The sequence below is a fragment of the Varroa jacobsoni genome, unplaced genomic scaffold (genome assembly GCF_002532875.2).
Source record: "Varroa jacobsoni isolate VJ856 unplaced genomic scaffold, vjacob_1.0 scaffold_1425, whole genome shotgun sequence".
In the NCBI taxonomy this organism is placed as follows: domain Eukaryota; kingdom Metazoa; phylum Arthropoda; class Arachnida; order Mesostigmata; family Varroidae; genus Varroa; species Varroa jacobsoni.
In genome coordinates, this window is record NW_019214327.1 from 288,723 (window position 1) to 304,423 (window position 15,701).

General features: G+C 39.2%; 1 protein-coding gene across 3 annotated transcripts in view; it reads left to right on the plus strand.

The window, feature by feature from the left end:
- LOC111269943 (BMP-binding endothelial regulator protein) overlaps nucleotides 1-15,701 on the plus strand; it is a 118,379-nt gene that overhangs the window by 34,862 nt on the left and 67,816 nt on the right. For 2 of the 3 annotated variants that reach the window (XM_086972297.1, XM_022849872.2), the window contains 4 exons: nucleotides 4,613-4,707; nucleotides 10,417-10,552; nucleotides 10,907-10,989; nucleotides 13,572-13,665. In XM_086972297.1, the coding sequence (XP_086828423.1) occupies nucleotides 4,613-4,707; nucleotides 10,417-10,552; nucleotides 10,907-10,989; nucleotides 13,572-13,665 (408 nt within the window). Of the gene's footprint in view, nucleotides 1-4,612; nucleotides 4,708-10,416; nucleotides 10,553-10,906; nucleotides 10,990-12,809; nucleotides 12,975-13,571; nucleotides 13,666-15,701 lie in introns of those variants that run through there. The other variant, XM_086972298.1, reaches the window with a different exon arrangement.

Sequence of the window (15,701 nt, forward strand, 5' to 3'; positions counted from 1 at the left end):
GCCTTGATGTTTTCAAACAGTAGTACAATATTGTTTTTAAACGTGGAAAATGAGAAAGAAGTTGCTGGTTCCGATTCGTGACCAACAAAATTAACATTACACTCTAAGGCATATACGAATTTCGTTTTCTGGAAACACATATATTTGCGTAAGTGAACGGTCTTCTCCCCAGATCTTCCTTAATATGATTTTTAAAATCAATCCAGTCCGTGCCTCCAGAGGGTGGGACTCGCAAGCTCAAATTTTTAAATAGATTTAAGAGTACGGTACCCAGATTGGGATTTTTTGTTTCTAAGACTGTGTCTAAATAAAAACAGACTTTTTAACAAATTTTCCTCCATGTGCTAGAAGTGTCATGCCTGACGGTCATATTTATTCAGTACAATCATACCACTATAATGAAAACTTCGATTCACGACTTAAACTACTCATTAGTCACTCTCAAAGTATTCATTTTTCGTTCGCAAATAACCTCTTAGTTGTAATTATGTGTGAAACAGTATTGATAGGTATGAACTCGTCAGTGACGCTCAAATAAGCTAAAGACAAAATCCCGTGAAATTATACTTTAGGTTGATAGCAATCCAAGGGTCCCATAATTGCAAGTGTCCAAAACGGCAAAAAGCCTAAAGGGTGCAAAAAATATTAACCATTGGAGCTTTTCTATGCAATCTGCCTATTTATTCATATTTTTTTATTTCTAAAGCGGCCCTTAATTTCTATAGCGAAGGTCTCGTTGTATCAAAAGTGGCGTACTGAGCTAGTGTGATAAATTTCTAAACCGTTGAAATTTACATTCTAATGGGAATCTTCCGATTGATTTCAAAAGCCACTTGAAAATTGGAAATAACGATACCATAGAATTCGGGCATTAAAGGAAGTTTTTTTTTGTTATTTTGGTAAAGTTTTGTCCAACGCGGAGAGATTGGACAATAGCTCATCTTTTGCGGAAAATTGCGGAAACGTTGCATTGCAGAGCTTACTGTTTTATTTTAGGAATAGCACATTTCTTTCAAACACCAAGAGTAGTGGATCAATTTATGCGCTTTACGAGAAACAACGCAGTAAAATTTGTCGGTATTTAGGCGACATGTCCTTATACACCAAAAAACCCGAGGGCTTCGTTTGCGCCTGTTGCGAGTACCGGACGGTTCTGATGGAATGAATCGCCGTATATATTGGGAAATGAGTATAGAGTATTATTCTCGCTCAAGGCGTACATGCACGGTGTTATTGCAAAACGCTGCAAATGACAACATTTTTTCTACTCATGTTACCGTGGCAAAATATTATAATATTTGCGGAGTCTCGTGCGCCACGGAGAATAACGTGGTAGCGGGCCGTAACTGACGATAGGTTCTTCGAGTGAGATGAGGCGATCATCTATTGGCCTTGCGCATTGTGAGTGGTCCACTTACTAAGATAGTTACCAAAAGATTAAAAACAATTTTTGAAACCACGACAATCTCGTTTCCCTGCGGTAATTTTAACGGCCATCGCTGAAGTCATGCACAAACAGCCTAATTCCATTACAGGTATAAGCAGAGTGTAAGTTACTCATTAAGGCAATCGGTAATCTTTTCTTTAATTGCGAAGTCCAGATAACTAGGAATTCTGTTGCGAAGTGTGTCGCGTTAACATCATCCGTTGTTAATTGAACGAGTGGTATACCTTGACATTTCCAGGTGATCTCTTGATGCATATTTTTGGAGGGTTAAAATTCTTGATGAAAATTATCGGAGAGCTTTTTAAGTCGCATGGTATGAGGTGATAGTCCCGATATCTCATGGCTTTCGACGACTTTAGTCCTAAAGTGAATTGAGTCGGCGTCATTCAAAACCCGACTGAACACTTGCTTTTGGAAATATATTGATGCAAGAATTGGTAATATCTCGGGTCGTAAGATTAACACGTACTAATGTACATAATATCGCAAGAAGTATCCATGAGAGTTTCGAATAAAAGGGGCATAGATAACGATAATTTTGCCTCGACTTGTCTCTAGGTGGAAGCAAACATCACAATCCCATATTCTCATGTGTCACTTAAGAACCGTCTATATGTGAATATAATCACATACTACTCAGCGAAGTCGTGTTGGAGTTCTTTAGCGTTCTCGGCGCGTCGAGAGTTGTTGTGGGGAATGGAGACTGAGGTCATTTTAAGCCCCATTATACTTCGTCAACTTGCCCCGAAGGTATGAGCGTTCGTGGAAGTCCTAAGCGCGAGAGAAGTCACTCAACAGGAAAGTTCCATTCGTGAAATGGAAAGCTCAGTATTTGTGCAGAAGCTTGGCATAACCCTATGTACGGGTCATTACGGTACTGTTCTGTGTCATTAATTTTAAAGATAGTCCTGTCTTCATATATATTCAGTCATTTGACAGAGGAGCATATTTCGGCTTGAAAGTGGCTACCGAAAATTTTCAGGAGGTCTGCGTTGTACGGAACACTTATTACGATATTATGGCATGATTAACGTGTTGCTAGCCCTTTTTGCGGCTAGCGAAATCATCCATCTCTGGGTAACGACGTTCATAAATTAGACAGGTATGGTCTGCGTATAATGTACCTGGATTTTTGGTTGCGTAAAACGGGTCGTAAATGATATGCTTCAGTACTAACCTGCGAAGTTCGGACTTCTGCGCGACTCAGGATTTTCATCTGCACACCTTTACCATACGTTTGTGTTTGCGTTACTCGTTGTGCTAGAGTAAAACGTGGATACGCAGTAGTCTTTTTGGTTTTCTTTAACAGGTGATCGTGTCATCGAGTTTCCGTATAATAATGTTTTTTTTTACTAGAACATTGGATCAAATTTAACCATAAACATCGCTGCCATGTGAAGAAGGTACTGTTGGTACGGGTAGCTTGCCTGATGCAGATGGCTAAGTGCACCAGCCTGACTAATAATGCAGTGATACGTGTACTAGCAGGATGCTATGTAGTTTCCTGTTATGAGAACACCTTCACCGTTAGTGTTTCGGTAGCGGAAACGATGTGCCGGGGCGCTGTGCACAAGTTGCGGCAGCTTTGAAAAACGATTTCTACCTTTCCGGCTTTTGGCGTGTTAACGTGCAACCGTGCACGCGTAGTAGTCGTCGGTCTTAACCAATAATGATACGAATTTGGCGTACGACTTCTTTGCTGCGGAGAGACGAAAACAAAGATTCGCTTATTGGAATACAACCTCTAGCATTTTAGTCTAGACAAAGTACAATGTATAGTCGGCATTCAATAGTAGCTGAGGATTTTAGAAATGTATTTAAAGGTCATTACATGGCTCGTTATGTACTGAAGTTAGCAGACATAATGAAAGGCCTGTTGTTTAATTCAAAAAGGACTGTACGTTCCCTTAGGAAAAAGCCGGCTCACACCTAACGACGTCGTCTGAAAGAACGTACTGTACAAGCGTTTTGGTTCTGCATAGCGCATAGAGCATTCAGGACAGATTAACTTTTTGCTTTACGTTCTACACAGTACACAAAAATGCTTTCCCGCTTTAATGTTAATGTTTAGTGATGGCAAACCTTGTCCGTTGGTCCGACACTTGCGGATAAAAGGTTAGTTTGGTTCCGTTGGCTTCGGTAAGCGTCGAAAAGTAACAGGGAAAGCGTCATATCAGTCTTAATCGACGGTTATCGTCGAGCGCATCAAAAGGCTGCGTATCTTGTAAAGTGTGAGGACTCTTCCAGTCAATAAGACTCGGGTCGGTGTCTGGGTCCTGTTGTGGATCGGAATCGGAAAAGAAGGCATATTGATCGGTCAGGACGCTGATCATCATCATCAACGCGTAACTTGAGAAGTGATTGAAGAAACCATGGAGCGAGTTCTGGACGTTTGCTGCGCTGATCTTCGTGCTCTCTTCACTGCACACTGCCTAAAAGCGGAGGCTCTTGACTAGCGGTATTTCTGCGTTGTGACGCAGGCTGGTTGGCCCCTTGAGCGTTACGACAGCGCGTACAATTGCTCGCCATAGTGATCAGTGGGATTCAGTTTCACTGGTACTGACGAATTAAAAGACAAAATATTTACGGCACTTACATCCAGCACATTTTTCGTGTCACCTAATTGGAATATACGGTGGTTCGTTCTCAATACGCTCGTCAGTGATTCATGAATGCTGTATTCATCGATCGCCGCGGGTAACCGTAACGTTACAGGCGAGAAGACAACTTTTCACTTTAGAAACAAAACCATGTGTCGAATAAGTGAACGAAGTTATACATTTGATGATATATCAGCGCGAACGATGCTGAAAGCTGTCACGGTGTTTCAACGTGCTGATGGTGTTGCTGAGTTACTTTCAAACATGTAAACTAAAAAAGAAGTTGCTGCGTGTCTTCACGGCCAACCAAATTAACATTATCTATAATGGAAATCAAACCTTTACCTCTCGGGACATTTCCAATCGACTTCATTTTTCGCTTGGTCTTCCTAGGGCAAAACTATGACCGTCAAAAATCAGTCCAATACGTTAAAGTTAAGAAATAGATTTGGATTCAACAAGACATACTATCTAAGAACTTCAGTAGCTTGTAGAGTAGATAGATAGATAGATTGGGATGACACTTTTAACTTTCTAATTGGTATCACACCCTTTTTAATTTCAGGTAGTTACATAAAATGCAGCCCGGAGCAGGAAGGGCGTGACGTGCCAATCTCTATGATCTCCAAGGATAATCCCTGTATACACTGTAAATGCCAGGTTAGTAATGCTAATATATTGTCTTGCAATGTACGCATTTATTATGCAGTTGTATCTCCTGTTCCCGAACTTAGTATTGAAGTTATATCAGCTTTAGATTAGGCAAAATCATGGCGTAGGTATACAGCTATCTAATGTAGCTTCAACGTTATACTAATGAGAAATTCTGCTTTATATATGAAATTTCAAATGCCATAAGAATTCGGTTACACTTCGAGTACCGCAAAGGTTATCTTTAAGCTCTCCACGTGTTGATCTTAGGTCTCAAATAGAGGGGTATGCTGACCATATGAAATCAAATGGGCCTTACGATACTATTAAGAAGAAGGTCGATGTAGTCATCAATTCATACGGTCGGCAGTGTTAAAACAATGTGATGTACTGTAAGGTAATGTATTTTATTAGTGGCAAGTAATTATATGTTGACCTCTGTACCATCAATATGATTTTATGTATAATTTGGCGATAATTACATCCTAAGCCTATAAACCTTGTATGAGGCGTAAGAGCTTCTTATCGAACCTTCATGCTCATACTGACGAAAGCTGTTTGTAGGGCAATCTATGGCTGCTCTTTGGAAAAGATGTTAGCTTTTACTAGACTGACAAGCGCGCAATTGGACTGATTTGACCCATTGTTGTTACACCCAGCCTATCGAAAACTATAGCCCCAGTATATAGTAATAGGTATCCTTCTTAGTTATCCTATTCTACCTAGCCCGTTCTCCCATTGAAATGTTTTCACGGTCCTGTTCCTTTGGTGCAATTATTGTCTCTAGCTGTTCTAATATGAACCAATTTAATTTAAGACTGGAATAGGAATACGTTGGATCTTTTTTACCTATCCGTTGTTTTTTTTACTTCCACTTGCTAATCGAAAATACTCACTGTCCTTTGTAAATTAGTTTTGAAGATAATGAACAGAATTTCACATCGACTTTAGACTCCAAAGGTGGAGCTTCCAAATAAAAAGATCACCACGGGTTAGTTGTGAATTGTGTGGAAATATTAATTGTGGTCATATTGAGAAACACCTAAATTATATGAAACATACTCAAACATTAAAAACTTGGGGAAACAGCACAAAGAAACACGACCTATGTCAAAAGAGATTATGGAGCAAACAAACGATATGCTACTGTTTCGAAGTGCCAAAACATTGGATTGCCAAGCGTACTAACGCTAGCCTTTATTAGAAATTATTGATAATTATATTACAATATATTTTAAATGGACTAGCGGTTATAACTTGTTACGATACGTAATTCTCTGTATGAATTTGTAATGGTATACAATAAAAAATAAGGTTTTTATTTGTCCGATAAAGTTCTCTATATCGTTTCGACATTTGTTCGTTTATTTTCTAAATGAATAGTGAATAAACATTTATAATATAAAAAGCTTGCCAATTTTAGACATATGCTCTGTGCTCATTATCGTGTTACTGCTACAAATCATTTTCTGATAGAGTAGTACTAGAGAAGACGCGGTCTTCTGGTAACTGTGTAGGAAAGCTGGATTACTGTTAGGCTCGGTAACTTTAGGTTAGAGGTGCCATAAAGCTCACGCCCGTCTGTACCATGGCCCCCATGAACTTGTTCAAGTCTCTTTCGGCATCTGGTTTCTGCACCTCTTTCTGGTTGCCGATAAAGTTGGACCATCTAAAGCTAAGGACAACGCAAGGCACTAGATCAGAAGGTGAGGTTTTTGGATTACTACATATTAGATTGATGTATAGGCGCTAGGACCTTCAAAGAGATTTTAGGACATTTAAAACTATCTTGTAAAAAGCTGTGGTTTCAATTCTTTAACACTTTTTTTAATGAAAGGTGGTTGAAAAGCTTTCCTGTGTCGCTGCTGGATAGCATCCAAGTTTTCCGCGTGAGTAGCGCATTGAGAATAAGTGCTCCGATAAGCCAACCCTTTACCTGGTTAGCATGTAAGAAGCAGTCAGCGCGGATAGGTTGTCTAATCTCTAAGAAAGCTTAAAAAGACGATCAAGATACACGGGCGTTAACGAAATCATCTAAAGAACAGAGGTGCCGAACACCATGAAACCAGATAGTTTTCGTTTATTACCTCGAATGGCTTTCGCAGTCCGGTGTCGCAAACCCAAAACGCTTCATTTGATACTATACAATTGACATATTGATTTGTAAGTGTCCTGCATATACCAGCCGTGTTGTGCTTGGGACACAGCATCATAAACTGGGATAAACAGGGGAGCACGCGGACTCTAAGGAGGCACATATGTAGTAGTCGATATCGTTTGATGATGATTTCGTTAGAACTCTAGTGGCACTTTAGCAAGAAAACGAGTCCTTTCCTTAGAAATCTTGCCGAACGTATTGAACGACCTACGCGGATTGTCATATTATCGGAGCAACTTTAAAATAAAACTGAAAAAACATCTTTATTATAAAATTTTACGTTCTCCGAAAGAAAATATCAATGAAATTGATTCTCGACTGAGAATCAGAAAACGAAATGGATGATACTCAAAAATTGTTGGCTCTTTTTTCGACATAAACTATGTTCATTACGATAAGATAATCTCAGTCTTTTTTATACTTCAAATGACGCAAAAAGCTTGCCAGACATATCGTTTTAGCAAGACAATGTATCCATTCGCAAAACTAATAATGTACACACTTCATTTTAGGATCAGCTCAGTGAGCAGCTGATCTCTATGTGGGTTGACGATGAGTGGCCTTTCATATTTTGTGACATGACTCCGCTCGACCTTTTATTAAAAAGACACTTAAAAAGCAAGGCGTACCACAATAATCCATACAGAGGGTCAACAAACTTAAAGGAAATAACCGTGCCGCCGTTTTAGACATAGAACCAGATGTATGCAAAAAAAAAGTGGCTAAAAACCAAACAACTACAACGGAGAAAGCCAAGAGAGCTCACCTTATTGATGTTGTATCTAAGTGGATCTTGAATATACAGTGATCAAAAAAATATATAAATACATTCAGTTGTTTTTTCTTGGTGTCATTTTAAGGTTGCTTCAGACCAGATGGTCATGCTAACATTACGGGAGACCCCTATGAGGAAGAACAAAGCTGTTTCCCTTAGTAGCGTCGAAGGCAACGCAATCTGTGTAGTCGAAAAATTGGATTCAGGGCTGAGAGAGTCTTAGACACATGTTGACAATCCCAATTGTAATTCTACTTATCTTCAAATAGAGTGATATTCATTTCAATAGAGGCCTTTTAAATGAAGGTGGTTTTCGACTCTTTATAAGTATAAATTATTTAGGTATCAAGATATTCGGAGACGGAAACAGCTAGAACGGATCAATAATCTCTTTGTACAGGGCAGCTGGATTAACTTAGAGCTTTTTGTCTGGCCGCTTGCAGTTCTGCAAATAAATCCAAATGAAACCGGTACTATTGGATGGAAACTTGTTTCGAGGAAGACGTGAGCAAACTTCTAGCCATGGCGAAAAACAGTGCGCTTTTTCAGAAGTTAGGCTAAAATCAGCTTAAGCGAATTCTCATCGAGATTATCGAACCTTTTAGTTATTTCAAGCTGACCGCTTACGACATTGCAAATGAGTCTTTGATCGCAGGACGTGTAGAACCAGGTTTCAACAGACAAAGACAGTATGGACCCAAGAGTTAACCAGTACCCTCCAAAGGACATATTGGGCGATCATCCTATTTTTATCAAACTACTGTGGAGAAATCTCATACTACAAAGTGTTCATGAAGATCATAGGTTTACGTCACATGTAATAAAAACAGGACAGATGCTCTACGAAGTTCATAAAACCAAAAGGTTTGATTGGTGTTGTTTGTTCCTCGGTTCCCCTAAAATAATGCAACAGAACATCTCCGATTTCTATTTAACGAGGAAATGTTTATACTTAATGCAGTGATCAACAACAGAAATGATTACTGGCTTGTTCATACTTTAGAAGATGTATTCATTACGGGTAAGAGCAATTTTTTGTTAGTTTTGTGTGAGATGTCTAATGAAGGACACGCCATGCCATTATATTTTTTTTTGGAAGGCGAACGTATCATCAATAAAATTTACCTGTGTGCTCTATAAATTGCTGTGCAACCTTGAATAGCTAAAGTGCCTCAAAAAAGCCTTACGTCTTCCAGCAGTTTTGTTGCAGGGTCGACTGCTTGGATGTTCTCGAGCGGGCACATATAGCCGCCTATGATACAGCTCAGATCTAAATCAACCGACTTGCTTTGTGTGGAGCGCTATAGAGAAAGAGTTCAGTAATGTCGGCTCGTTCGTACTGTCCACAGATTTACAAAAAAAAAAAACATTTAAAACGAGCCTGTAAGCCGTTGAAGTTTCTCACGGAGCTGTAAATATGGTGGAAAAGGCTACATTGAACAAACATAACCATCGGAAATGGCATTCTTAGAGCATGCGAAAATTCTTGCCGCTGTACCTGTTTTTGTCTAAATTAAAGCATAAGCATGAGTTCAGGTTTTCCCCGGCCATCCTGTGTAAGTGTATATGTGTGTGTAGAAAATCACATATATTTAAATTGGGTTATGTAGTTATATCAAAGTTGCATCTTTTGTATAGTTTATGAATCTACGTAAATGAGAGGACAACAACGTAGTGCTTTGAGTGTGTACAGTTTTATGTAAAGACATGCTTACTATTTAACGTAGGTTAAAATGTTGCTGGGTATGCCCAAGGAGGTCGGGAAGAGCACTTGCTGGGATAGCTAAACTACACCCTCAAGGCCGGTGCTTCAAGGAACTGTGATTAGGTGAAGCCAGTGCCCGAGGGGTATACGATAACATTGAAATGCAGTTACGACCTGGCTGTCAGAGAGGTCGGAGTTGCCATCACTGTACTGAGCTCAATTTAAACAGCGTTCAACGTCTACCGACAAACCTCAATTCAACGCAAAAAGCTTTTTCACCACCCGATTTGCGCTTCTAATCATTTCGAACATATACAGAGAAACTCCTGTAAATGAAGGAAGTTAACTGTTTTCTAAATTGACAAGTAAGCTTCTTGTGCATCTTAAAAATCAAGACATCAACAAAAACTCTTTGACTTCTCTCGTTAGAGACCACCGGAAGATACCGCGCCGACTTGCCAAATATTTACGAACGTGTTTCCATTTACTAGGCCCGAGAATTGTAATAATTTGACGTACCTGTTGAGAGTAGTTTTTAATTAATGAATCAAATGAAATATGATTTATTATAGACATAGATTTAGAAACCCACAAGTCGCGTCACATACGCCTGTATAATTAGGCGCCTACCGCAATACAAAATGTACATCAAAGATACAAAATGTAATATCTGTAATGAACAATGTGATTTACATATTATATGATATCTTATTTAATACGTTTTTTTTGGCTAAGTGAAGGTGATATTTTAAACGAATACATGAAAAATATTTTTGTGGCCTGCCCAAGGTACGCAGCCTCATATATAGATTAAAATACTTCTGAGATACGTTTAAGATCTTGTAATGCTTACGATTTCGTTTACGTAGTGTACAATGAAGACATACTGTCTACTCAAACTAGCCGATAGAGAAGATATGTTTGAATCACTGAGTTGGAAATTGTTGGGCTCATGCTAAAAACACGTAGAACCTTTTCCATAATTGAACTTTGCTGCCACCAGAAGTTCAGCAGCCGCTTAGTTCCAAGATTCTGACCTATTCGATCTACAGGTTAAAACTTTCCTTAAACATTTTTCAGAAACGTGTAGTAGAATGTCGGCGGGAGACCTGCGAGTTACCGAAGGGATGCTACTTCCTCGATAAGACAACCGGAGCTTCTAGTGACATCAGTGACAGCACCAGTAAGAAGAAGACCTGTTGCCATCAATGTAAAGGTACGTAATCATCTTAGATTCTTGCTCAGGCGTTTGGTAGGATCTCTGACATTTTTATTCTTATAAAAGCCCACGAAGACGATGATGTAAGCAAAGTCGAAAAAGATTCAAGGATCTCTCTCTAAAACATATTATTTATGCATCCGTTGAAACCTATTGCACTGCAAGCATCCATTAAGGCATTATATGCTGCATACTAAGTTCAAAAGGATGTAACAGTGGTATTCTTGGTCAATATTAAAACACAAGGTGCTTTAAACGGCACAATGGGTAAACGTAAGATACAATACATATGTGAATATAGTAACTTGCATTGCCTTACTTGAGTGTTTATCTGCGTCATTCTGACTATAGGCTGTGTATTAAACGGTACAGCGTACAATTCCCCCTCTACGTGGACAGAGCCTGGAGATCCTTGCCTAAGATACACCTGCCAGGTAAGTTCGTTCGGCTGTATTCTACTAAAACTACAATTCGTTATGCATTTTTCAGTAATTTGTGCTCGATAAATGCTGTTCCAGTTCAACACATAATGAGTTAAACTGTATTTTCTTTTTTGAAAATCCTTTCTATGCCTATTTTGTCTGATGGCGTTAAGGAAGAATCGAGAACTAGAAAAGAAAGCTGAGGCGTAAATCAAATTATAGAATTAACCCCTATTTGCTGAGCTCTCACTCATATTGTTTCCTTATTGAAACTTTTGGATCAATTTTGTGAGCCCTTCTGCTTAGAAGATAAAGGTAGCGCAGTAATGTCGAAATATATGAGATTCCGTCGCGATCCGCAGATGTTCGTTTTGCAAAAGAAGAGTTTTCATCACTTTATGCGTATCGCAGCGCCCACTACGTTTTTAAGATCTGCTCCATAATATGCAATTGTACTCAGGGACAACAAACACAAAGGATCAATTCTGTCCAATATCAGGCAACATGCTCGCTATCGGACTGTCGTTCCACAGAGTCTACTGATGGTCAGCTGTGTGTAAATTGACGGAGGTAATTATCGCATTTGTGCAGGTGGCAAACGTCAAAGCGGACGAGGTGCTGGGAGTACGAGCGTATTCATACATAAACATACCTACACAGAGCAATATATTCCAACGCAGTCCGTTCCATATGCATTTCCTTCTGGCGCAGTTCCCATAGAAATCACAAGGCTTAGACTGGCAATCGCTATTTCAATTCGGACATAATCCATGCTGCCAAAATGTGAATAAAACTGTCAAATACATTTAATGAATTAAAAACTACCGAGGCCGACCGTACGTTTGTGCCACCTATGTAGACCACCATATTAGCTTAGTTGGTAACGTGTTTGTGTTTGCCTGCTAATCTCGTAGACACATTATGATGTAGGCTTTAACTCTACCATTGACGAATTTCGTTTCGGTGTTGGGAGCCAGCTGTCTGGTCGAATGCTTAACGGAGACACCGAATTAAACACTTTTTTTCACCGTCAACAGTAGTTTTTGTAATGCCCACTACTTGGGTAAACCTTATAAACAAACCAAGCTCAGTCGGTCTGTGAAGTCAAACTAAAGTAAAGAGAAGATGACACTCCCAGTCCATCTCCCCCCTTGAATCGATTATCGACATAGACCCGTGAAGATGATTCCATATGTCGATCATCCAGTAATGCATAGTAAGAACAGGTTACACCTGCTTACAAGAAACGCTTGTAACTCTCAACGCCTTCTTATGTTTCGGGTTTTGCGTCCAGTATCGCCGTTAGGCATTCCATCAAGCGGCTAGCTCCCAGCACCGAAACGAAATCTGCCAATGCCCGGGTTCAAACCTAGACGTTACCCAATAAGCTACCACAGGGGCAATTCTGAATACCTAAGTTACAGAAAGCGGCCTAGAAACAAACAGAGCCCATGAAATGATTCATTTCGCTTTACTAGTACTCAACTAAAAACCATTTATAAGTTGTTCATCTATTTAGACCTCACGGTAGACGATAGGAACGTCTTCGACAAATCATATCTAACGAAGACGCTGTAAGAGACGCCTTAACATGATGACTGTGGCAATCAAGGCTCGAAAGCCAAAAAAAAACCTTAAACTGTTCAATTTGAAGATTGAGTTAACCACCGCTTGCGGAAATCCGAAATCATTTTTTGAATTTACGGGACCTGATAACACTAGACAGGACCAAGGCGGAGTTTCTAAAGTTAATGATAACTCTGCGCGCATCGATTCGTATCCGTCTAACTCTAGCGTTCGTTTGAACGTTGTTCTGTTCTTCCAATAGTAAACCGTACCGCACGTTCATTGTGACTCACGATCAGAAGATGGCCTATTGTATTTCTTAACGCCAGCATGGGGAGTTAAAGCACCCAAGTAGATCACCATGTTGTAACAAGATTTTCAGTTCGTATGCGGGTCGCAAAGGTGTCACGAAGCAGAGGATGACTAAATCAGTAAGTTTTGTAAAGCTGAAAGTGGTAAATGGCATGCCAATGTATGTAGCCAAATCAGGCCGTTAAACTATCTGGCTAACTCGACTGTGAACTTGACATTATTTTATTATGATATTAGGCTGTTACAAGCGAATCCGGCGGACTTTGAAATTCAGTAATTTTTGAACTACAGGCCGTTAGCAGTTTGGCTGGTAGATACTCCAGTCATCTGGAAACGTGATTTTTTCGTTTTCAAAGGTTTTTTTAAGTAATCTTGTCGGCCATTCCAACCAAGTATATTCTGATTGTGTTGTTGTTGTTGTTAGCCCCTTCACAGCTGGTATTTGATCTTCCATATCAGATATCCTTTCGTCATTCTAAAGAATAAGCCAAAGCAGTAATTACACCCAGTACTAACAGGTAAAAAACGAATATATATATGTATGTATGTATATAGGGTAACGCAAAATTCGTATTTTTTGAAAATTTACTGAGACTAAACAGTACAGCCTTATTTTCGGTATCATTATATTGCCTTAACGTTAGCTTACATACTACATTAATCACAACTAGCTAACACATTACATTTACTAAATCAAATCATTATTTATATTTCAGTCCGGAATCGTAACGAAGTCTCGTGAAGTCTGCCACGTTCCGTGCCAAAATCCCTTAAGTCCAAAAACTGGCCACTGTTGCCCTTCATGCAAAGGTAAGATAGGGTAAACCCAATTCAGAATCTTTTATTTATTAAACTTCTTGAGTCTTGAAAGAATAAGTCCCTCTGACAAACAGCTCTATAGCGGTTTGAATTTTTTTTTGTGTCCTTCTTTGTTGATGACAAAATGGTGCCATGAAAATGACATATCTGGGATAAACGGGTTCTATGACGAAAAATATAACAGGGTTTACCCATAAGCTGTAACGGAAATTAAGGAAAAATTACTTTCGTGGACAGTTACTATAAATATTACGAGCATTCGTTCTTTCGTTCACCAAAGATAGGTGAAAACTATTTTTTCAAAGCCCCAGTGGCAATACTATGGCTTCTTTTTGTACCTTGCGAGCAAATGATATAATTACGGTCAAACTGTTGGCTTTCCTGCCTTTAAGATCTTTCTTAGTAGATAATTTAAATTTTTACTGCAGCGGCTAATATATAGCTGTATAGGTAGCTCGCGGGGCGTCTGAGTTGGACTCTTATCCAACAGAGCTTTCAATTCATCTTCAATTGCTCGTGCGGCTGTCTAGAATGTGCTTTGTGGTTCAAATTGAGATATCCACCTAAAAAGAGAGGCAAATGTCGGGTAAGCGCTACGAAGTATTGCCAAACTATACATTCCCATAGGCAATTTTTATTGATCCAATTGTACCCAGGCATAGTAAAAAAAGGTCGTATTATGTATGCAGTTTTTGATACTGTCGTTTGATAGCATAGAAAAGCGTCCAAATGACAAGGTTTAAGAGGTGCCTAAATACCTTTCGACTGTCCTAATAATTAGTCGTTGCAGGGTATGTGTGTTAAAAATGATTACTTAACCAACCACACAGGCCTTTTTCTATATTATAATAAATAATAGGAACAAATCAATGCTATCAGCTTATCGATAGTCTTTATCTGCTTTTTTTTCTTCACATTACAATTATATTCGAAAATACCTCTGTATTGTTTGGATAAAGTGGATTGTCTTTTTAATAGCATCGTAACGCTGTTGCCATAAATTATTCCCTGTTGATCTTTTTCACTATCCCACCTATGTTTCGTATACCAGCGCTTTAAACAAATTTAGAATACTTTGTCAATAGGTTAGACCATTGTTGATGAAGGCAGTCGAGAACGCGTGCATCCTGCATTCTCCTGTCCATCAACAACTTAATTGTGATAGTTCAAGGCCAGACTGAAGGTGACCATCCCGATTCGTGGTCTGTATAAATTAGTTTCATGTGTGAAGCTCAAAGAGAGAGGTATGCACGTACCTAGACGTGGTTTTACCTTGATATATATAAGACAAACATTACGTTCATCCGAGCATTGCTGGCGACTATACCTCATTCTTGCAGTCTTAGCCGTGCAAAATATAGTACGGCGTCTGTATAGTAAACTGCTGTAACTCAGCCAATGCGCCTTTTCATTTTAAATTGAAATGCGCTAAATCTATGCATTTGTATATAATAAATGTAAACGTAAATGTAGAATAACGTATGTAAGAACAGGCGGTTTCTATTGCATATGTTGCATGTATATGCAGAAATAGAGAGGGTTAATAATAATCGAACTATTTAAAATGTTTGCGCAGTGGGTGGCCGCAAATATCGGGTATCTCCTTTTATAAGGATTTCGCACAGGAAATGTTAATAGAGAGCTAAAGGACATTACGCGAGGTTTCATTCAGCTTCCTAAAGATGTCGTTTTCAGGCCAGAGTTTAACCATTTTTTTCTATGGTAGAATTACCAAAAGAACACAAAGAAATACACTATCCACCTGCATTTTGCTTTAAATCACTTAAATTCTCGATGCGATGCTGCGTATGTACTAGCACCGGCAGCTGCCGTTTAGTGGGGAAACGTCTTGGTTATGAACCTTGCGCAAGAAGTTACTATCCGTAATCTGCCAGGTCGATGGAGCCACGTGGGATCTAGTGTCGTCAAGATCACCCCCTTTTGTCTTAGTTAATCAGTCAACTTCATGTAACTTAAAAACGCTTTGGCTCCAGTCGAGGTCTGTATTCGCGGTTTCACTCCGTTTT